At 49.3% G+C, this 24,516-nt stretch overlaps 1 protein-coding gene across 1 annotated transcript in view; it reads right to left on the minus strand.

Moving 5' to 3' along the window:
* Positions 1-3,765: 3,765 nt before the first annotated feature.
* Positions 3,766-24,516, minus strand: part of OLFM1 (olfactomedin 1) — a 32,006-nt gene continuing 11,255 nt past the window's right edge. Inside the window, exons 2-6 of the mRNA XM_027887113.1 lie at positions 22,747-22,896; positions 17,217-17,372; positions 14,554-14,773; positions 8,782-8,888; positions 3,766-5,593 (exon numbers count right to left, since the gene is read on the minus strand). Of these exons, the coding sequence (XP_027742914.1) occupies positions 4,919-5,593; positions 8,782-8,888; positions 14,554-14,773; positions 17,217-17,372; positions 22,747-22,896 (1,308 nt within the window). The 3' untranslated portion in view covers positions 3,766-4,918. The remainder of the gene's footprint in view (positions 5,594-8,781; positions 8,889-14,553; positions 14,774-17,216; positions 17,373-22,746; positions 22,897-24,516) is intronic.

Raw genomic sequence — 24,516 nt, forward strand, 5'->3', positions numbered from 1 at the left:
GGATTCAGTTTTTTATGATAACTGTCTCCATATGGGCTCAGCACTCGGTGCTTGCAGAACTAATGAAGGTCAGAGAAGTAACAGCAAAGGAAGAAAGGAAAATTTTTAGCTCTCAGTGCTGTGATGATGCTCAGCAACAGCCAGTATTTCTGCCTGGCTTTTAGGCCAGGTGCTGAGTGAGCTGCATTTAATTCATGGGACAGTCTGTGTAAGTGCTCTTGAAGTCCTGAGCTGCATTTCACAGCCCAAAGCTGCATTTCACAGCCCACTGCTGCTCCTGTGGGCTTCACCACTGGTGGGGGAAGGATGAGCTCCCGTTTCCAGAACGCAGAACCAGTTATACCTGTTGATAGGCATGGCCTGGAGAGTGGCAGAAGTATCACAGTGATGAGGCGCAGGGAGCTGTGCTGGCTCTGTCTGAGCTGGGCAGACAAACATCTGTGCTGCATTCGTGTCCTACCCTGCCCAAAAGCTATCCAGGCATCCCCTGGGATGGGCCTGAGGGCTCCAGGGAAGGGAGTTGTAATCAGAGCCAAGGGTGGAAAAGGTGAACCGCAAGGAGAGCAAACCCCATCAGTCATCCCAAGGCAGGTGTGGACCAGCTGGAGAGCATTGGTCCATCTGACTCAAAGGATGAAGGACAGCAAGGGGGTGACAGGAAAAATTAAATCATGGAATGGTTTGGGTTGGAAGGGACCTTAAGGATCATCCAGTCCCACCCCCTGCCATGGGCAGGGACACCTTCCACTAGCCCAGGGTGCTCCAAGCCCTGTCCAACCTGGCCTTGAACACTTTCAGGGATGGAGCAACCACAGCTTCTCTGGGCAACCTGTGCCAGGGCCTCCCCACCCTCACAGGGAAGAATTTCTTCTTAATATTTAATCTAAATCACCACTATTTCAGTTTAAATCCATTCCCCTCTGTAAAAAGTCCCTCTCTATCAAATCTGGCCGGGTTGGTGGGGCTGGGAGCAGGACCTGTGTTCTGCACCAGACCCTCACAAATCCCTAGTGCAGTGCTTTCAGATGAATGCCTTGTGAAATATTAACAGCACCTAAACACACACTCACAACTATGGTCAGATGTTTCTCTGAAGTAGCTCACTGACTCCCAGAACTAAATTTGGACCAACAAGCCTCGTGCATCAAATAATTAAGTCATAGGCTATAGAAAGCAATCCTCTGGGACGTACTTGCCTTTGAGTGGCTCATCCACTTCCAAAGTAATACATACCATTAAGTATATGACCATATGGCATCCATTTATAGAATATTGCACTACAGGCAAATAGGACAAAGGTACACCCCTTAAAGCACTTTTCTCATCTCATTAACTTTGGGTACATGTTACAGAGAAGCTGCTCTGTCTTTGTTGTGTTCAAGGACATTTTGTGCTGTGGAGTCTTGTCTTAAATGAATTGCACGAGGAAAATTAGAATCTAAATGTAGCTGTGCCCTAAAGCAAACAGCATTATTTTGCCTCTCTGTAATTCGATTTATTTTTGCCGATCAATGTTTTTAAACAAACGTGTTCTTTTGTCCTCAAATCTTGCCTAATGACCAAGCTGACTTTGGGTAATTTGTGTGTGTGTGTGTGTGTGTGTGGCAGTGTGCCTGGATGGGTTGCTGACAGACAGATTCAGGTGGTGCCCTGCCATGTGCTGTGGTCTACCTGAAACATCTCCCCCAGCCTGGACAGATTGGCTGGGACAAACTCTGTGGACACCTGCAGAGGTCTTAGAGAAGAACTGTCTGGTGCTCAGGGTCATCAGCACATCTCCCAGGACAGAGGATACCGAGGCCAGCTGCTGGGGCAATAATCTACACCAAAAAGCAATTCAGTGCCTGCTCCAGCCAGGATTCACATCCATGGCAAGGCTGTGCCTGGGAATCACCCTGAAGCTCTTGAGGAGCTGTCTCAGCAAAGCCCAGACCTGGTGTCAGCATCAGCTTCCATCCCATTGATTGCAGCGTTGCTGGATCCAGCTCTAAACCTTACAAAAAAAAACCATGCTGCCCTTCAGTGAGTTTGCTCATGAATTAAATAGAAATTACTGCAGGTGCCTTTCTGCGTTTTGGCTTAACAGATTTCTCTTGCCCATCGAAGATCAATATTTCTGCCAATTACACCATGGGGCTCCAGCCCCCTTTTTTAGCTTCTCAGGGAGAAAACCACTGCTGAATATCGAAGTTCTCCACAAACCTAGCAGTCCAGAGGGCTGGAAATACAGTATGTAGCAGGGAAACGAGTCCTCAGAGAGCTGTCCCCATTCTGCATTCAGCCAGCACTTCAGTGAGAGCAGCAGTGCTGACACAGGGCAGCAGCTCAGCCCTGTGTAACTGCCTCAAACATCTACGTGTGGAGGATTGCTCGTTGCTTGTGGTTTAATCCAGCTCCGAGAAACCACATTACACCTCTTTTTTTTTTTTTTTTTTTCTCCTTTTCTTTCCCTCCTCCTGTCAAAGAGCCCAGCAGGGAACTGCTGCAAAGGCCAAGGGGTTGAAATGAGTATGTGCAGTTTGCAGCAAACACCAATTGCTTATATTCAATTTCCTGACCTTGGTGATCCGGGCTCCTTCCAGGGGCCCTCATGCATCCGAGTTTGAAGGCTGAACCTCATCAGGCCACGTGGCTGAAAAATCCTATTCTCTGGTGGTGCTAAACATGGTCACTTGCTGCTCTGTGTGGAAAGGAGATAACAAGAGTCTGATGATGCACCAAAGAGCCCTTTGCAGCTTGCACTGGTACCGGTTACCCCAGATACCAATGAGACCCAGCTCAGGGGGCTCCCTGGGTGGGTAGTGGGGGGAGGAAAAGTCCTGTCCCTTCACCTGGAGCTGGCTCTGGCGTGGGAATTGCTAAATAATGTTCTCCTTGGGGTGGAGGGGAAAGATAGGGCCCCACATCTCACACCAGAGGGAGGTGGGACCCCACAACTCACCCCAGACAGTGGCAGCAGAATGAAGCTGCTGGTGGTGCTGGGTTCCTGGTAAAATGAGCCCTGCCCTGGGGGCAACACACTGTGGAAGCGTGCAAGGGGAGAGCAGGGAAGTGCAGGAGTTATCAAAGGTGGTTGGGAGGGACATGTTAACATACAGTGTCTTAAGACTCGAAGGATCAAGAAATTCAGGAGAGTTCAGCTGGGGGAAAGTGCCTTGGGTCGTCTCAAGGTGTGTGCCGCTGAGGGCCCTGCTTTGGCCAAACCAAGAGGAAGGATTGTGTTGAGTGCTCACACCCCAGTAGTGACAGTCACCCATGTTAAGTGCTGGCCGCATTAAATGGAAGGACATTTTTACCTGCATAAGCCGACAGTGAATTCAGGATGGGGGACACTCCAAGCATCTGAGGAGGAAAATGATCCAGCTGCCCTCAGTGGTCCAAGGCACTGTGTCTCCAGCTCCAGTGAAGATGACAGATGACAAGATTTCCTCCTGTTGAGGCACCAACACCAAACACTGTCAGTCCTGGGGTGGAGTGGACCCCTGTCCACAGCACCAACAGCGATGCAGCCGCAGGAGCAGCAGCAGGGATTTATCTCCTGGAAGCAATGTCTGCTCCAAATGCAAACAGAAAGGGAATCCCTAAAGCAGAGAGCCAAATCCTCCATCCTCCCAGCCCCTCCAGCTCCCAGCAGCAGTAATACTCCCTGGAAGGAAATTCAGGACGGCTGTTCAACATTTACCCGAAAAAAACCCCCACAATAATTCCTGTTATCCCTCCCCTGCACTCGCTCACTCATACAGAGAAGACAATAAACAAAGCAGGGAAGTCTCCTAATATTTTTATTGTTCCTTAGATAACTGTGGATAGTACAAAGTTTTCCTCTTAAAAAAAATTAATTACCTTCACACTTCCATAAACAAAGCTTCCCATGGGAATCTGCTGCCACAGAATTTCCACAGAAGCGATTTCCAACCACCATAATGCTATGTAGATAGTATAACAGTAAGAGAATATTCTTGTAATTATCAACATGAAATTGGTTATCTGTGTATAAGGGTGAACACTGATCTTTTTTTTTTTTTCTTTTTAGAAACAAAAAACCATCATTTATTAATCCAAACTACATCATTGCATTTACAACATTCATTGCATAAACTGGACATACAAAGTTTTGCCACCTCTGGTAAATAACAGACATACATTATACAATATATTTGCTGAATACATAAGTTCAAACAATATGGGTACAACAACTTGTTCATAATACATACTTAAACCATCGTGTTTAATAGTTACTAAGACACAGATCCATGAGCTACTTCGGGTCTCAGCACAGTTAATCTAAGTGACAAGAACACAGTTGAGAGAGACAGTAGCTGCAATGGAAGGCGAAGAAAACTAACCTGTGATAGGTCTTGTTCAGACAGCGAGAGCTCCTCACGGGTCAGCTTTTTCTGCTTAAAAATACAAATCACACATCCATCACAGCTGACCGCGACGCCGGGGGAATGTCCATGCAACCCACACACAGAAGAGAGCGAGTCTCCCAAGGATAAACTTCCAACAGTCATTGCCTTACTGCTTTTGTATGTACTATAGGTTTGCTATCAGAACAGAAACAAAACAAAACCCCAAACTTAAGTGGTTCTTTAAGTGCAGTTCCAGCTGCAAGTACATGGTTACTCTGAGTCTATAACACAGGGCCAGACTTCTAGAAATGTAGAGGTAATGCTGATCTGTCAGGTTTATGCTGAATTATCCTCCATGACGTTGGTCTTAATTTTGGCAGCTGTTTATATATTTACTTATTTAAAGTGTGTTTCCTTATTAGCATCTTTTTTTTTTTTTTAAATTAAGTCCCTCCCTTTTTTTTTTTTTTTTTTTTTTTTTTTTTTTTTTTTTTTTTTTTTTTTTTTTTTTTTTTTTTTTTTTTTTTTTTTTTTTTCTCCTAAACCAGTCTCCGAACAAGGGCGGACTACAACTCGTCGGACCGGATGACGTGGAAGAGGGTGACGTTGTAAAGTATCTGGTGCCCGTTGTTCCAGGCGTAGAGAGCCCGATCCTTGGGGTTGTAGTCCAACATGGAAATGTGGGAGTACTTGTTCTGGAAGGGGATGTCGATGTACTCGTAGGTGGAGGCGTTGGTCTGGTAGGCGTAGTGCACCTTGGTGCCCCCCGAGTAGCCGTTGGTGACGTAGAGGGTGCCGCAGATGATGAAGGCCTCCCCGGCGCTGCGCTTCGGGTAGCTGGTGTTCCAGGTCTGCAGGCTCTGCAGGGTGTTGGGGTCCAGCTTGCTGATGACGATGTTCCCCGCGTTCTGGTTGGTGGCGTAGACGGCCCACAGCCCGTTCTCGTCCACCATGAGGTCAATGTCCGAGTGGCCGCCCCAGGCGTAGTGGTACATGTTGTTGTAGCCGGCATAATCCAGGCTGCGGGTCTTGAGAATGGTCTCTGTTTTCAAGTCAAACCTGATAATTATGTGGCTTTGGTATTTGTTGAAGTAAATAGAGCCGTTGTAGACCACTTGACCGGTGCCCGACCACGGGTGAGGGAGGCGGTGGGAGGTAAAGTTGTCAGTGTTCATGAAATCTGCCATGGATTTGTACTCGCGGACGAAGCGGTTGTTGTGGTAGCTGTCCATGTACCAGACCTGGGCGAGCGACAGAAAGGCAGGGGGTTAGAAAACAACAGGGACTGGCTGCACATTACCCTAAAAACCGGGCTGGGAGAGAAATCCTGAGCAAGAAATCAGGGAATCATTATAGAATGGTTTGGATTGGAAGGGACTTAAAAACTCATCCCCTCGGACACCTCCCACGAGACCAGGTTGCTCCAAGCCCTGTCCAACCTGGCCTAGAATCCAGTGATGTCTCCAACACCTGCCACCTATGGCCAGAAATAACCCCAATTTCTGAAACACCCAATCAGCCAAGAAATCAGCTGAATAGCAAACCTTTCCCAGGGGTTAATCCTAACCCTAACCCTAAGCCAACTCCCCAGGAGCATGAGAGCTCAAGTGCTCCCCTGGGAATGCTGCGTGATTGGCACCATCCTTGCAGAGGGCAATTAACATCTTTTCTCTCTGGCTAAACCCAGCATTTTATGTTGATGCTGCTTTTGCTTCCCGCAAGCCCCGTCGTGGTAGCACTCAGTAAATTATCCCAGCTGCTGTGCCTAACTCCATTCATTTGGCACGCAGGAGGGAGGGATGCAATCACTCATTGTCAAGAAAATTCAGGCAAAGTACATATTGGTTTAAAAATCATACACTTCTGCATCAAAAGCTTAAACCAAGGCTGCTAAAATATAAGAGAGAGAAAAAGACATCTAAATCTTGCTGTTGGTAGATTGGGGTGAGATTTTAGATCATCATTAAAGTGCCAGTTCACTGGGGACACTGTCTAGACTCCTAAAAAAAAAAAAAGCTTTTGTTACATGAAACCAATTCCAAGGCAAATGACCAAGCTGTGCAGTTAATATCCAGAAGAAATATCCAGCCAGTGATGACATTATGGATGCAGTTACTGCCTAAAAATAAGAGGGCTGCTTTCTGTAAAAACTGTTTAGGAAGGAGAAAAGGTAAATTTAGGAAGGAGAAAAGGTAAATTTAGGAAGGAGAAAAGGTAAATTTAGCAAGAGGGAAGCCTTTAGGCTGCAGATTTGGGTGATGTAGTGCAAATCTCTTCTGCAGAATCTGACAGTGTTATCTCTGCAGTGTGACTGTCTCCAGGGTCCCTGAGAAGAACAAACCAACATTTGGCTGCTGCCTTTGAAAGGCCAAGTGGGGTCTCCAAAAACTTTGTAGGCAACTTCAGCCCTCCAGCGTTACCTCCCTGGAAACACTGCAGAGGTGGGAGAATGAACATGTGGCAAATGGCTCTGATCCTCACACCTCCACCTTGGTGGGCTTGAGGGATGTCTGCAAAAGCACCAGAGAACACCCACACATGTCCCAGAGCCCACGGCAGAGAGGTGTCTGCAGCCCTGGGAAAGCTGGAAGAGAAATGCCTTTAACTAAACCAGCTTGGGAAATTATGGGGAAAGAAAAAACCCAAATCCAAGACCAAATTGTCTCTCTGCTTCTCCCACTTCATTATCTGTTATTAAAACTTCAGTACACCAGCGTGTTGTGCTCAGTTTCTAGACAGAAGCCCAGCAGAACCCCCACATCACCACGCTGGGGCTGCAAGGTGGCAGAATGCTCCTCTCCAACAGCATTCCATGCTTTGGAGAAGCGGAGATGGATGGATGAGCGGCGTCTCATCACACCAGACGACTTTGGGCAACCTCCTCCTGCCAATGCACATCAATCCCAGCACTTGGCATCCACCTGCTGCCTCGTGCCAGGCTGCTCCTGTGGGACTCACAGTCTTCCCCAGTTGTGTTCCATGGTTTCATGGCTCGAACAAATGGCCACATGAACCACCAAACACCTCCTGGGGCTTGGGGACAGAGGATGGGGATGATAAACTGCCCATCTCTCCCCATCTCCACTTTCCCACTCTGCTGAGCAGCCAATAAAATTCACTTAATGGTGTGTTCCTAATAAAATTCCCAGTAGGTTTATGCATTAGATACACAGAGATGCTGGTGAAGCTTCAGCTACAGTTTACAGTCTATTTGCATGACAAAAATACACTGCAGAAGAAGGAAAAAAAATATTATTAAAAAAAGTGGTTTGAGACAAAACTCTCTGAGGGCATGGAGGATCTTTAGCATCTGAACAACCAGCTTCAGCTGTAAATGATGTCAGTGCCAGGGGACACAGCAAACACAGCCCAAAGGGGACAATTCTGTCCCCTCTCTCGAGCAAAACAAGATTTGATGTGGTAAAGCCTTCCCATCTCACCTCCAGTCAGGGTTTTACTGGGGCTATAGGTGAAGTTTTGCTTAATAACTCTAAAATATGGAGGTGCTGAATCGGGGAACCAGTGCCAACCAGTTGGCTGCTGGAGGAAAAGAGCTCAACAAATCCAATCACCTTCGAAGAAGCCACCCAGGGGTGCCTTCTCCAGAGCATCCCTTGTCCTCTCTTAGCTACAGAGCTCCCAAAATAGCTGCCCCAATACAGCCCTTGCTGGAGCCTTTATCCTTTGATGAAGGATGCTGCATGCAGGAGGGAATTACATGCAGCCAAGCTCTGTGCCTTTTGTTTTGTTTTGCTGCCTGCAAATCCTCAGCAAACACTCGAGATATTTTCCATTCCATCAGTCATGGGAAGCCTGGATTGATTTTCAGCCAGTTATTGGCCTCCTACCTTCTTGGGATCAAAATTGAATGGTCTGAATGGAAAAAAAAAAAAAGACCAAAACAAAGCAAAACAAATCTCTCTCCCTGGCTGCAGTCAGTTAATTCCTCACAACAATGAAAGTGGAGGATGGAGGACAAATGCAGTCAGATGACATTATCAGAGGCTCTGGCAGCAGAAGAGCAGCAGGGACCGTCAGCACAGGTCCCGCTGCTCAGCCTCAGCTCCCTCCTGGCTGCCAAACACAGAGGAGAAACCCAATATTTGATTATTTCCCCCCTGCTGTGGGGGGCACAGACCTCGTGGTGACACTTTTGATACCCTGAATGCTCATCACTGCAGGGATTTTCACCTGCCCAGGAGAGGGACCACTGCACGGGGCTGCTCACCCCCTCCTCATCCTCCCTCCCTGCAGGATGCTCAGCCCCTCCCGCTGCAGAGGAGGCCAGCAGAGCCCTGTGAGATGAATTCTGACCTTCCCCAGGTTTCACAGGGCAATCTGGGCTTCAGTGCTCGGCTGTGATGAGTTTTCAGTGCCCTCAGTTGTGTGGGTGAAGGTGGGAACAGAGATGAAGCTGTCGCGGTCTTACCTTGTTCTCTCCCTCGGGAGCGAGAGGATCCGTCATCCACGATCCGAACCGGGACCCCGAGGTTTTAATTGTGATCGGGTCACTTATTCCTGTCAGCTTCCCACAAGCTGGAAAAGAGTGGAAGGAGGCTGGTGAGCACCACGGCAGCCCCAGCGAGGGGCACCTGAGCCGGCTACCGCCCACAGTTCTGCCCACTGCTCTGCCCCCGCTGATGGCAGCTCTGGGGTTGTTTAGTCAGAGGGAATTAAGTCAAGAACAAGTGTTGAATGCTTTTGGTTGTTTCATGCCTCTTAGTAACGTTTGTCCTTATCACGCTGTCCCCAAGAAAACAAGCTCTGCTGAACCAGCCGGGCTGTGAACGTCACAGAATCGGGAATGAGGGGAGCGAGCCAGGATCCAGCAGCCAGGTGGAGGAATTAGCTGAATAGCTGCTCACTTCTGCTCTAATACAGTGGGTGCAGCCAAGATAAAAAGACAGACGTGTCTATTCCAGCCCTGCTGGAAACGTGCATTTGTTACAGGTTATGCAGAGGAGGAAAAAAATAGAAGTTGGGAAATTATACACAATATAAAACCGGCCACCACCAGCCACCTTCTCTGATCCCTGCTGTGTTGGCACACTTAGGAGACACTAATGAATTCACCAGCCTCCTCCCAGCCAGCTCCAGGAGAGGAACCCAAAGGCAGCAGGGTGAAGGGAGGCAGGTGGGGTGTCCCCAGGATCCCTCAGGAGCTGCCCTGGAAGTTCTGCCCAGACTCAGCATCACCACAACAGAGGTGGGCACCCGCTCAGTGCTGTGAGCCAGCTTTGGAGCACACTCAGGTGCCCCCCGCCTGTCAAATTCAGTGCATCTGCAAGCCCAGCTCAGTGCCCTGCTGGGTTTTCAAGCCCTAAATCTGAGGGGAAGCAGCAGCACCTCTCCTCCAGCTTGCCATGCCAGCTGGCCATGGCAGCTCTTTTCCCATCCATGGTTCTGTCTCCAGCACTGAACCCAGCAGCCCTTCAGGGATGCCCATGGGTAGATGCCTCCTGCAGAACACAGCAGCCTCAGCACAGCAGGTGCAGCCTTACTGAGTTCCTTTCTCCAAGAGTATTCCCAAGTTCCAGCAAAGCTGCCACTCTAATCTCCTGCATCACCAACATTTTAACGTGTGTGCAGTGAGGAATGACAGGTGAAGAGACAAGAGATGCCTCGGGAGGGGCTGGTGTTGGATGCTCTGTTGCTACGGGAGGGCTCATTTAAAACCTGGCCACATTCAGAGCAGAGCTGGCCCTGCAGCAGCATCCCCTCAGCAAGACAGGCTCAGGTTGGTGGCACCAGGGGGACAGGCACCACCTGAAGTTCAGAAAATGTTTCCTGACTTCCCCTTTTTGTCGCGGAAGCTGCCCTGTCAGGTTGGGAAGGGGAAGGTGGCGGTGCTGGGGTGGAGAAGCTGCTCTGGGTGCTGGGTTTGAGGACCCAGCAGAGCTGCAGCTGCACTGCAGTACCTGCTCAGCAGGGCACCCAGGGCTGGGGCTGCAGGTGGGAGCCCCTGCAGGTGCTGCTGAAACATGGGCAGAGCTCTGCCAGCTCAGGACAAGGTCATTCTGCTCAAAATTACCAAGTAAAATCATAGAATAGCTTTTTATAAGAGACCATTAAAGGTCATTTAGACCAACCCCCTCCAATGAGCAGGGATGTCTTCAACTAGAAAAGGTTGCTCAGAGCCCTGTCCAACCTGACCTTCATAGATTCATAGATTCTAGCCCCTGAATGTTTCCAGAACATACACTCTGCAATTTCTTTAGCTGCCTCCCTCCTCAGCCTGTTCTCACCTGCACCTTCCTCTCCTCATCACAGCCACGGGACACATCCTCCTCCCTCAGCTCTGAGCTGTGGCCAGAGGGGTCACCTTACCCTGGGGCACCAACTAGATCAAGATATTCTTGATATGCACCAGCATGACCTGACCAAGGGGACTATCAATCTTCCCACAGCCTTCAGAGCCCAGCAGATAAAAGAGAGATCCCACCAAAAATCAGAGAGCTGTGCTGGCCTCCCCTGGGACACGATGGACAGGAATTTGCCCTCCTGCCTACCTGATGCACTCAAAACCTCTCAGCTCATGGGGAGAGCAAAGTACTGGCAAAGGGATGCAGTGGGTTAAAATAAGAAATTTTAATGTCTTGCAAATTCCCCTTGCAGAGGTCCAGCCTTCCTCTAATCACAGATCTGCTCAGCGCTGCCTGCCATTATCACAGCCCTACACTGCTGTCACTTTATCTCTTCCTTCCATTCCCCTGGAGAGAAGTCTTGTATAAAAGCTCATTGATTAAAAAAAAAAAAAAGTTAAAAAAATAAAGCAGCAGCAGCTGATAAGGGTAAACTAGTGTTGTTTGCAACATCTCATACACATATAGCTGGAGGCACATTCATACACACAACAGTTCTTCTGCAATGCAAGAGGGTTGTTCTCACACAGGGCAAGGTGTTCTCTCTCCTGGTATAAATCTATCCCAGGCACTCAAATGCTGGGGGGAAGTTTCTTTAGGGTCCCTACTTAGCCATGTTCCTGCCTCTGATCCTCACTCACCCACCCATCCATCCCTGCTGAGATCCACACCACTCTCTGAATATCATCAGCAATTTTCCCCCCATGAGTGCTGAGCCTTTTGCAGCAAACCCTGCATCCTGTTGGGATGGCAGGAGCATGGGATGCTGGGGGCGTTTCAGGTCAGTCAGGGACAAATGTGCAACAGAAAAACATGTCCTGGTGCTTGTCCAGGAGTCCAGGGCAAAGGGGGGGCCCATGAGCAGCAGCTTCCGGGGCGTCACAGAGGAGCTGTTCTCACTCCTCTTCCTCCAGTGCTGTTCAGGTCCCTCTTTCTGGGAAACAGCACAAATAAGCCTCTCCCCAGGTGTCCCTCCAGGCTGACCAGCCTCTGTCCTGCCCTCCTGCAGCTCCTCAGAGCAACCATGGAACACCCCCATCCACACACAGCCCCTTCCTCGAACCGCGCGAGGAATTTTCCAGCAGGAGAAGACACGCTCTCCTCCTGCCAGCTAAAACAAGCTCTACCATCCTCCCAGGATGCCAACACCTCCGCTCCATATTTCTCCTCAGATCCAGCCCACAAGTGATGTTTAGCAGCTCAGCAGCAATTTATCCACCGACGCAGCCACCGGCTCCTTCTGGACTCCGTGGTTCTGCTCGGACTGCTGCTGCCACAGCCAGGATCCTTCCCTGCTGGGGCTTCCCAGGAACCCAAGGTCTCATCCCCCCCAGCCCAGTCCCAGCCCTCCACAGCGGGGATGGGGTTGTGGCAGCTGTCCTCTCCTCTGTTGCCTGGGTGGGAGCATCCCATCCCAAAACCATGAGGGAGAGGCTGGCAGGGCTCTACCCCCATCCCTGCACCAGGATATTTTTTTTCCCAAGACTCAGGGGAAGCTTAGGCTGGCAGGCAAGCATGAGCCTGAGTTAAATTCCCCCTTGAGCCAAGGAGTGACAACCTCTCCACTCCTCCAAGGCTGCTCTTAGGAGCATTAACGGGAACGTTAAAATCCCTGTATAAATAGTGATCTTTGAGAGTGTAAACAGAAACACAGATTGAACCTGCCACTATTGATTTTTTTTTTTCCCTTCACACACATGCCAGGGTCAAGAAGTGTTTTCGCTATTGATCCATCAATAATGCTTAGGAAACCCAAAATGCAAAACAGGACAAGGTCTAAGGAAAATGCTGCACTGTGGAGCATCAGTGCTTCCCGGGAGAGGTGAAACTGGATGGGGATATGGCACATCCTTCCCCTTCCCTTGTCCTGTGCTGATTGCAGCAGCTCCCTGACCCTGTTTGGGGCACCCTGAGCTGTAGCAGGTGAACACACTCCAGCTGAGCAGCACTTCTGGCCCATGCAGGAGCAAATCTAAGCTCAAATGTGCTCCTTGAAACGTCAGTGAACCCCTCAGAGCAGATAACCTGCAGCAAACAGAAATCCTCAGCAATCAGGGCCTCACTGTGTGTCTGTAAGGTTGTTATTTGAATTTAACTCAATTAACTACCATTTTCACTGGTTTACACGCCGGAGCCATAAACAACATTGGAAATTCAATCCGTGCTGTTTGCTGTTAAGTGACCAAATAAATCAACCCTCCCCGGGTGAGCAGCAAATCCTCCTGGATTTGTCTCACCTATGTGAGACCCAGCATCCACCTCTGCAAGCACCTGGGAGTGCTACAACATCCCAGGGCAGAAGAGCTGCCCTGACCCCACGATCACAGAGAGATCAAGAGGACACAGCAAAAAAAAAAAAAAAAAACAACCAACAAATAAAGACTCAAAAAAATTAAAAAAAAAAAGAAACACCCAAAAGTTTCTGGACAAAGTTGCCTGCTATGGTGTGATTTTCCCCCACTCCCAACCCAAACCTGGGTGCACCAGCACTCGTTAATAAATGAGTAATCAGGCTCTGCCCTCTCGCTTGGCCAGGGGGTTATACCTGCCCCAGGGGTACCTCAATGCCTTACTCTCTGCACACCAGGCTTGGGTGGGAATTCACCTTCCTCTCTGAGATTTCAAGTCAGATGGAGCCTGTAAGGGATCAACATGATATCAGAGGGCAGGATGGAAATGCAGAGGGAAATAGAGGGTCAGTGGCTGCTTACAGACGTGTGGAGGCATCTAGAAACAAGCAAAAGCAATCCCACCACCAGAGCCAGGAGAGAAACAAAGCATTACCTTGCCAAGGATATAAAGTGCTCAGAAGAGATCTGATCTTCCATGAAGTTACCTGAGAGTGTAATTTCGTATGTGCTACCAAAATAGACTGCAGAGCAGTTAATGTGTTTAGATTATCTAAACTGCGTAACAAGAAAGTCAATAATGTAAGGAGAAATTAAATCAAGTCAGAGCTGGCCCAGCAAATGGTGGGGAGAGTTCTTGCAGCTGCAGAAGGCAGTGCCCTCCTTCCCCCTCTGTCTTGGGTCAGACGCCAGGTTTGGCGACAGCAGACCCACGGGCCTCAGTCAATTAATACTCTCTGAATGAGATTAGAGACGAATCTCTGGTGTTTTAGCACCAGTCTGATGGAAAGGGCTCCCTGCTCCCTGGGGGAATGGGAGAAACAGGGAGTTTCATACCCTGCCCAGCGGCACAGTCCGGACCACAGTGCGAGCCCCCACCAACTCCACCATGCTCTTCTCCAGGGGTGGGGTGGGGGGAAATGGGGGGGGGTTGCAAGATGCAAAAAGGAAAAGGGGAAACCAGGAGAGCCAGGGGAACCAGGAGAACCAGGGGAACCAGGAGAACCAGGGGAACCGAGTCGCGGAGCCTGCACACCCCCACACTCCCCCCACCCCACGCAGAGACCTTTGCTGTGGGCCAGCTGCAGGGAGCAGAAAGGTCGGACACGGATGCACGAGCAAAAAATCGGGGGGGGGGGGTGCATGTGCTCGCTTTGCATAAGCCAGATCTGCCCCGGCCCGGCCGCTTATGCAAACGCCGCCCCGGCGCCACATGCCCACTCGCGGGGGCCGATCCTGAAGCACTTACACCACGAGCAACATTGCTCATGCGAGTAATCCTCGGCAGGGACTACTCCCAAGACGAATGTTACTGATAGCATAGCTCTTTACAGGATCCAACCTGGCTGTTGAGAAGCTCATCCCTTCCAGCCAGGCACGGGCACAAGATGGCCAGCGTGGCATCTCTGCCTCCGGACCGGGATGAGAGATGTTTTTTTTTTTAACATCGATGGTGTTTAGCCAGTTGCCACCATGTTGTTCTGAGCCTACCTAATTTTTGCATGCATGCACGAAGCCTTTCTTCAAGATTTGACACTCTGTTCTGAAGCTCTTCGTAGTCATAGGCGCCAATCTCCTCCTGGAGTTCGTTTAGAACTGACGTCAGATTCTGGACCTCCTCTTTAAACTGCAATACCAATTTGGCATCGGCTTTGTACTCTTCCAACACTGGTATCAAAGGCCTAAGTTCCTCCATTTTCGCTTTTATTGCCTGCAAGGTTAAAATAAGCTCGGTTCAGTGCTATGCGTGCAAAAATCTGCAACACTCTGCCTTGACCTGGTTGCTTCCTACGTGAGCGCAATGTTCATATCCCACAATTATTAGCATTAAAACTAGTTTAGTTATTATTTTGGTCCAAATGATGTATTGGAAAGAACATATTAAACAGGCTGCAGAACACCAAAATATTTGGGAAAGGCCTTTATTTGTCATTTTTAGAATGCAACATCTTAGGGTTACATGCTTCAGATCACATACACAAAGAGTTGTTGTTGTTGGTTTTTTTTTTCTTTCCAAAAAATAAAAGAAAATAATATATATATGCATTGACAAGGGTTTCAAACTATTCATGAAATGCATCTACAATTGCATGCAAAGGAAGATCTTGGTTGTGTGGTTCAAGGTTCCTTAGTGAGATATGGTGCTAATTTGGAAAATAATCAAAAAAATCAATGCATGGTGCAAAATGCTCTGTGGCCCTCTTTTCATGGTTACATGGGAGTGAACTGCTTCTTCAGTCACTGCAGCATTGAAAAAACTTGCTTTTAAGTTAGCCCTGTAAGCAAGAAAATGAAATACTGTTGAGGATCTAGCTCACTAACCTGCCTTATATAGATAGCCATTCATAGACAAATACTCTAACGGAACTAAAGAGAGAAAAACAAAACAAAACAAAACAAAACAACACAAGAGCTCCAAACCACTCACATTTTAATGCTGGCATTAGCAGAAACAAAATGCTGTGGCTGTTCTTTAAAATGGTGCTTTGGCAGCGAATTAGACAAAAATTCCTTACTGTTTTTAGGCACAGACCATAAAAATCAAAGTCATTATCAAATGTATTTCGCAGAAACGAATTTTTTCTTTTTCTTTTTTTTTTTTTTAATTTTTTTTATTTTAATTAAATGAAGGCCTCGTTTAAAGGCTCGGTATGCAGCATTTTGTTGAAGATGCTTTTGCTCCAGCAGCTAATGAGTAGACATAAATATGCATGCACCTACCCGTTAATGAAGCATGTTAGTACACACAGAATACCTGGTGCTGCTTAAACTACTGCACAGTGGCCAAGTTCACAGCGCCCAGGGCTATGACATCTGCCTGTCTGCTGAAGCAGCTCAGGGCTGAACAGCATCAGAAATTGGTCCTCAGCCTCATTCCTTTCCTTCCCATCCATCCCCTCCTATTTAAGTCAGGAGGCTTTTCCCTCCTGTGCTTTGTACATGGGAATATATTGATTTTATTTACTTGTACTCCCCTGTGCAAGCTCCCTGGTAGATGATAGGGAGGATTAAACTCATCAGAATGGAGGGGAAAATAATAATAATAATAGTAATAATAAATTAGACAAATAAATAAAAAAGAAAGTCATGCTCAAGTCAGAAAGATGGTTCTTACATCCAGACTGCAGAGCTAAATTTAGGGCCCTGCAGTAACTGGAGATGGGGAGCGGAGGAGGTGGAGTTGGTGAAAAGTTTTAAGAACCTTCTTCCCAGCTTCTTATGATATAATCTTGGTATTTAAGTATTTAACATTAAAAATTCTGCTGTAAAATACCAGCCAGCTGGGCAGCTGCCTGAAAATGAGGGTGAGAATCAGCTGGGTGGCTGATCAGGAACATCCCCAAATTTCACTAGAAATCTTCTCAACTTGTTTTTAAACCTATTAACCCAAAGCATCACTAAAATTTCAGACTCTTTTTTGGCAATTCAATCTGTTCTCAGCCGAATTCTTGAGGGCTTGGCCACCGCTCTCAGTGCCAGCTGCATTCCAAAGGCTGGCAGCTTCACCCCTCGTTTGTGCGGCACCAGGACACAACACACAGAGTCCATCAGAAGGTGCTGGCTCTGCTGCCAACACAATTCCTTCAAAATTGGACAAGATCCTGGAGGTGTGCAGTTCTCCAGCCTGAGGGCAGCTGTAATAATTGTACTTTTGGGTTTTTTTTAGGGGGTTAAGGGGGTGATGTTTGAGTGATTAGGCCCTTGCTACAGCCACCCCAAGTGGGGTGCGGTTTGGTGACAGCCCACTGCACTTTGCCACGTGCTGCAGAAATGGAAATGGAGCCCCAGTTCCTGGCTTTTCCCAAGAAGTGGGTCCTGGGCATGGCATGGGGAAAGGCTGCTTGGCCATGGAGGGGAACCCACCTCGCCCAGACCTCAGCTGCCCCGGGGTCTCTCTGCAGACCCCCCTTATGGAATCATCCTACGCTGCCCTACTGGGGCACCGAGGTGGTTTGGGGGTGTGGGAACATGGAGATTTATGCTTCTACCCTATGCAAAAATGTACTGTGATGCCACAACCTGGATCAGGCTGTGCTTTGGAGAGGGGGGAGCCCATGGATGGTCCCCCTGATGGGAACCAGGGCCACAGTCCCACGCACACCCCGAGAATTCCCTGGCCACAGCTCCATTAGGAGTTTGGAAAGCAGACATACCTTAAACTGCCTTGCCAGGTGCTGCTTGTGGCTTTCTTCCACTTGCTTAAATTTTGTTTCCAGTCCCCTCATCTGGTTTTCCATCTTCTCCACGTACTGTAGGTCTCTCTGGGTCCGCCTGTCCAACACCTCTATCGACTGGGACATGTTTTGCACCTGTCAGACGAGAAGGGACTCATTAAGAAGGTGTTTCCAGCACCAAGGCAGCCCCTCTTGCATCCCAACGCTGACCTTTTCCACACAGTCAGCAGAGCTAAAGGGCAATCAGCCCATGCATTATTTACTAGTTAATCAACAGCATCTCACAGATTATGACCCCCTGCTCTAAACCAGAGTAAATGTGTTTCACAAACGTTTTTTTCTGCTGCAGTGCAGAGAATAATTTAACAATCTCGCATGCAAAAAAGGGTTGTAGTCGAGGCTAGAACATGTCACTCGTGAGGGCCTCTTTGAGAAGCTGGAGTGGCACCTGCCATTGCCCAAGGGGAGCTCTGAGTTGAGCAGAGGCCCACCTGGGTACGAGAGAAGCTTCTGCTCAGGTGCACATTTCCATTCCCTCGTGCGCGCGAGCGACGCTGATTTGCCTAAATGCAAACTTTACTCCCAGCTCGTAAAACTTCATTATCCAAACAGCCCAACTGTTTATACGGCATCTGCCACAACAAACCCAGCTGCGGGTGAGGGCATCCTGGAGCCGGGGAGTACGGTGGGAGCTCCCACTCCCCACCGGTTCCTGCCCGCTCGGGCGGTTGTGCCGCGTCGGCAGCTTTCGGAGCCGCAGCCCCGCAGCTCCCTGTGCAGAGCCCATCTGGCCTCGCCCAAGGAATGATGCAAAGAAGGTTGGCTGGGCTCATCGTGAGAAAAAAGAGCTGAAGGTGTAAGGAGGGGAAGGAAACGCCAGCTAGGCTGACCTGATTTTGAAGGTTGGCTGCCATCTGATTTATTAAGATATCCCCTCCTCTCGTTCCTCAGGCCTGGGAGAGGGGGAACGAAGCTCTGACGTGGGCAGGCACCAAAGCACCTATTTAGCACGAGGCAATGAGCAATATTTAAGGCCCTCGCATCAGGGACGGATGTGTTTGTACCCACGACTGGTGCTCCTGCCACCGCCACGTCACCCACAGCAGCGCCGCCGTGGCACCGCGGGGATGGCGTCCGTGGCCAAAATGAATCAGGCGCCCGAGCGTGCTGCTGCGTCAGGGCCCTCCTGTCAGAGCCATCCTGGCTCAAGTCTCCTCAGCTGTGGGCGTCTCAGCAAAACCCAAATGCGAGCCAGCGCCGTCGCCGCGGATCCGCTCCTGGACGCTTCCCAGGGCCCGCGCGCTGCCACATCCGCTCCCGTCTGTGCCCTCGCCAAAGCCAGGCGCAGATAGGCCAGGATGGGGAAGGAACGGTGCAAGAGCAGCATCTCCTCGGGCCAGTCGTGCTGGGCTGTTGTGACTTACCTCGAGTGACAGGGCGAGGGCACGGCGGGACACCCGCGCGCAGCCGGGGCTGGGAGACTCCTCGCTGAAACCAGCCCAGGTCAAATGCCAGCTGCAGCGTCTGCAGCTCGGAAGCCCATCAAAATGCCCGTTGCTCATGCACGATGACAAGAAAAACTATTACAGGGATCCATTAAAAATGTATGGATGACCTGTATTTCAAAGGCCAACAGCGAGGAAACATTCTGTACAGCTCCTCCGGGGGTCTAATGGTCTTCCTCGGCAAAGGTGAAGCTATTTTCAGTCTCTGGGCCCCAGCACTTCACCTGGAGATGAACCAGCACCCACCCTGACTACTCCCAAGGACCTGCTCAGAGAGGCCTGGGGAGCAGGGAAGAGCAGAACAAGACCTTCTTGGTTTGGAGAAGAAAAGAGCAAACCTGAGCTCAGCCGGAGACTGTTCAGCTCCTGCTCAGCTGTGCCACCCCCAGGGAGCTTTCAGCGGTCACAGTTGGGTGCTAATTCACCTGGGCTGGATGTGGAGGAGTTTGAAGACCTGTCTCTAGCCTGAGGCAGCAGAAGGGACAAGCGTGGCTGCTCTGCAGATATTTTTATTCTAGTTATCCAGTCTATTCTCCTTTGAGATGAGCTGTTGTCTACCCAGCAGAATTGTTCCAATGGGCTGGGATAGGAATGACTTGTAGGGATCACGCAGTTGATCTAATTCCACTAATGCCCAACCTCAACTAAAGGCCAAGCTGCAAGTAATCAGAAAAGAGCATTAGAAAACAGACAAGTATCTGAGTCCACAGGGGCTGAGTAAAACTATGGGGGGCTCCTTATGCTGCTTCTTGGTTGGTGGGAAGGGAGAGACAGACTCTGCTGTCAGAGTATCTCGCTCAGGCTGCTGCTCTGAAAACACCTCTGGAGTGTTTCTGCCTCTCCCTGACTGCAGAGGAAAATAACCTCCTCACATGTCTCTAGATGGAGATGCCTAAAATAGCTGCTGTGCTATTTTGGGGGTGGATTTCACAAGCCCGGACTCGGTATTTGTTGCCCGTATTGTTTTCAACCAGGCAAGACTGTGGCCGGTCTTTGCAGCATCACCCCTGGTCCCTGAGAGCAACTTGTGCTCCAGCAGCTGAAGATCTGCTTGTTTTCCATCATTAGCATATCACGCCCTTGGATCCAGCAAAGTACTTTGGCACATGATTAGGTTTCAATGAGACTGTTCATGGCTTAAACTTAAGCATGTACAGAAGTGCTCTAATGAACTCAGGCCCAAGAATCCTGTCTCTCAAATTCCCTGGGCTTCCTCCATTAACTGCTGTCCTCAATCACTGGCTACAATGCTTTTTGCCCCCACTCTCAACCCGAAACCTCATTTTCATCAAGCTAATGTGAGACAGATACCTGTGACTGTCTTGGGGAAAGAGTTATTTTTAGCATTTGAAATAGAAGATTAATACAAATGCAACTGCCAGTGCTGTCCTTGTCATCTTGTTTGATGAGCTGTTTCAGAATTCAGCCAGAGTACCAAAGAGTCAATATTGGCCTGATGACCTCAGTGAGATCTATAAGGTCAAAGCCACGGTTTAAGCCCTGCTCAAGCTTCCCTGTGGATCAGCCTTTCATCCCAGCTCCAAAAGGCCTGTTACAAGCCCATCTCTGGGGTTTGAACTGGGATGAATCTTTAGCCTTGGGCAGCTGGACAAACTGGTGGAGCAACAGCATGAGGCACCTTGAGGGAGATTTTCACGGTCTACGGGAAAAATTAGCAGAGAAATGGACTCAGCTGATAGTCCAGAACATGAAAAGTTCATCTTATAAGGTCTGTAGGAGGCAAAGTGAAGGCTGAGAAGAGATGGCATTGTCCTTTGTAGATACACCTCAGAGTGACTATCAAGAGAACAAAAAGATCTGTTTAATCTGGAAATCAGTGCTGGCAAAGATGAAGAATTGGCAGGAAACCAAAAATGGTTTACCCATCAGAAGAGGAAGCCCTCCCAGATAACAGAGCCAAAATAAATAAATAAAAATCAGCTTGACGATAAAAACATAATCTGTTTATGAGCAGGACTGAGGTGATGTCTTGGTTTGGAGGCAGTCCAAGATCTGGACTCAGCACCTGACACATATAAGGCTGGAAGGACTCCGTGTACTCCAGCCAAGGATGAGCTCAGACACCTCAAGTGTCAAAACCCGGGCTGAACAGTTTGTGCAGTGGCGAGCGGCCCTGGCTCCCCTCGCCTCCCTGAACGCTGCTCTTTACCCTGACTCGGTGCCCAGCACTCGCTCCCGAGCCACAGGAACTGCACTTCCTACCCAGATGCTCATCCCTGCGAGCTGAGTGTAGATGGATGCAGTCCTGGCAGCTTCAAACCTCAAAGTTCAGCTGCTGAAGCCTCTTTGTGTGTGGAGATTTCCACTGCCGCCGCTGTAATTGGTTTGTGCAAACACACACACACGCCCATCCACCCACAGATGCAGCTTAATTCTTGCGATGCCTCATCATCCCCACAGGAGACTTTCCAGGTCTGCTCCTTTGAAAATGCAAACACAGTTACCTCTTTGACACACTATGCTGCTTCATCTGCTGGCAGAGAGAAACCGGGAGCCGGGAGTTGTCCCGTCACAAAGCTAGAGTTAAAACATCAGATGACGAGGGAAGGGGCTTTCAGGTTCGAAATCCTTCCTGGCAAGCTGGAAGCTCTTCGCTGCAGTTGGTTTTCCCTACAGGGATTATCATTTCAGCCTTCCTCAAGATCAGATGTCTGGCACTAAGAGCCTATTCTTTATTTTGTTTTTTTTTTTTTTCTTTTTTTCCATATAGGTTAGCGTGGGAGTGAGATGCAGACAGATTAGCAGGCAGGTAACATCCCTAGAACACATGCCTGGAAGTACAGCTCCTCCCTCACTTTATCCATTGGCAGCCAGAGAGCTGCATTAAAAAAAAAAAAAAAAAAATCACCACACACTTACTTACACCCTCCTGATGTTATCCCAGGTCTCCTACACCCAACTCCTGTCCATTAGCAGAGGGCATTGGGTCAAATGCTGCTCATTTTTAATGCCTCTGAGCAGCTCTGGGAAGACAGAGGCTCTCGGACACCCGTGGCAGCTGCTCATAAATATAACGCCTTGCTGCCTCACAGGGAAATGGACCCACTGCGTTATTGCTCAGAGAAATAAAAGCTTGAGTGGGATTATTTTTAGAAGCCTCTGACATACCAAAGAATTGTTTTAGGGCTAAATGTTTCCTGGCTCGCTTTATTGTCCTTATCACATAGGAAAATCACTTAAGTGTAGGTTTAATGTTGTTACAGGGAATTAATACATTGGCTTCCCCAAAGCAGCAGGATAAAAATTCTTTTGTCATGCACAACAGATGCCAATATAGCATTAGGGCATGGGGTTTAATTATATATCCAGCACAGGAGTCAGCTTATATTTTAAAGAGCAGAGCACCATTTCACATGGAACAGCATTTCTTCGGTGAAAGCTATTATCTGGAAAATTCCTTGTTATTGGGAATGTTTCCCTAATGAGATTCTTTGATCTTTTTGGACAGCAGACTATTAAAAACTAATCAAGTGGATGTCAACATTAGAAAGAAAACCACTAGCTGTCATCTCTGTGCTACTTGATGTTGACAGCTTGTACAGTTTTACTCGACCTCTTTAATATCAGCTTGGCTAGGAATGCATGGGCTTTGGGGTTTTAACTCTTATCTCCTCTCATCTTGTTGAGGCTCATCCTTTGAAACTGCTTGTGTCAACATAACGAAAAAAAGGGTCAATTTTTTTTTTTTTTTTAATTTTTGTTTTTAGTGATATGGTTCAATATTGGCTGCTTTTGATCTCACCAGTTTTACCCTGACCTTAGCCCAGGGTTTCCTCTGTGGCTCAGAAGCATGTAGAGGTTTCTCCTCCTGACTGCAGCTCATTATTCCCCACCACGCACACGGGAACAACTCTGGCACAACGAGGGCTGGGCCAAGGGGTCCATCTTCCCTGGAAACCAAGGCTCAGTTCACCCTGCTCAGGTTTTTACCCCCAGTGTCACACCAAACCAAACCACTTTTCCCAGAAGGACTCAACCATTACCTTTTCTAAGAGTTGTCTCAGCTGCTTTGTCCTGGCATCACGCGAGCACATCGTCTGTTGAGGTGCCACCACTGTGCATATACAACGTCCCTCGCTATCCTGGGCAGAGCTGTAGACCTGCCAGCTTTCCTCTGGGTTGGTAGGCAACACCTAATTAACACAGGGAAAGATGGGTTAGTTAAATGGGGGGAGGCCTGGCAGGGGTGTGGGAGCCGAAGGGGAACGAGTGGAGGAAGCGGGAAGGATGTGGCAGAGAGTGGAGCCGTGCTGGAAGCGGAGGGAGGCTCCTCCGAGGGCCCAGCTGGCAAAATTCACTTGTAATGCAAAAATATGGATTGGGGACAAATAAAACAAGGGTCTGAAAAGGAGAGCAAGAGCTGAAGGAGGAAGGTAACACAAGTGGGAAGGCATGGACACAAGGAAAGCCAGGCAGCAGCGAGGGCTCCGGGTGCTGTCCGAGCACATTGCGGTGGGGACCCTCTGCCCTGCTGTTGTGGCAGAGCACTTGGCTTCTCCTTGACACCCTGACAAGGATGAGCCTGAGCCACCAGTGAGGGTACGGTGTCCTGCTGAGGACTGAGCTGCCTCTGCAGAGCTCTCCCGGATCTGTCAGCTGGAAAATCAGCTCTCCCGAGTAAACGGACACCAGGAGTTACGTTTCTCCCTCCTCTGCCAGACTCCCCCGGGGATGGGGAGCTTCACCAGACAACCATTTCCCTCCAGTGTTCACCAGGTTCCAGGCAGGGAAAGCCCGGAGCAGTGCCCTGTGAGGAGTGCCAGCAGGGATGGGATGCAGTCCGGAAGGTACCTGCGGGGTCTGAGCTTCCAGGACACACCGTGGAAAGGGAGCCCAGCCCCAAACGCAGCACATTCCCCAGCCCCCCTCGTGCCCTCTGTGCTCTCCAAACCTCTCCGATCTTAATTTTCCTTTGTTCTCACAGCACTTTGCAAAATACGTTATTTAATCATGACCTAGCCTCCGATCGCTTGGAAGGTGTCACTCTGTTCCCAACCAGAGGGGAAATGTTCTTTCTACTGTTTCACTGTAGAAAATAACCTTGCAAATGACCACGTTGACACACATGCCCTAAGAGAGATGCTCAGGCAGACACACAATTTGATTCTCTTGCTAGAGCAACCAGGGAAAAAATAAGAATAAGCGGATCTCATAAACCCTGATAACATGGAAAAAAAAAATTCCCAGTTTCATTCACCAGCAGCAGAACCACTACATGAAATATTCTTGGAACAGCAGAGCTGTGATACTGGAGCTCTCTCACAAGGCACAAGCATGCAGCCTGGAGGCGAAAGATGCCCAATTTTCCCTGCTCACGGAAGACAGAGAGACAGCCAGGATTGTTTTGCCAACCATTCCCAAAATGGGAAGCTCAGACAGAGCACCAGCCCTCCAGCAGAACAGGGACAGGGGACTTACGGCACCACCGCGACACACGGCAACTTCTCCACCGCATCTCCATCCCATTGAGGACTGATCGGGAAAGGAGGGAAGAGCAGGAGCCTTCCGGGACTCGCACCCGTTGTCCCGCTGCTTTTGCAGCAGCGACGAGGGAAACTTTGCATCCCTTTGGTTGCAGGGACGGGCGGGCACCTGGATCGCCCACAGCCCGCAACGAGGGATGGCTAAACCACAGGAGAGGAGAGGAGAGGAAGAGGGAGAGGTACTCCCCGCACCGGCACCCCCATCTCCTGCCAGCACCCCAGTCCCCGCTCCTGCATGACCCCCGGGGGGCACTTGCAGCGCTGCCCCCC

This window comes from Empidonax traillii, unplaced genomic scaffold (genome assembly GCF_003031625.1).
Source record: "Empidonax traillii isolate 1590-97213 ecotype Southwest subspecies unplaced genomic scaffold, ASM303162v1 scaffold204:size1584377, whole genome shotgun sequence".
Classification (NCBI taxonomy): domain Eukaryota; kingdom Metazoa; phylum Chordata; class Aves; order Passeriformes; family Tyrannidae; genus Empidonax; species Empidonax traillii.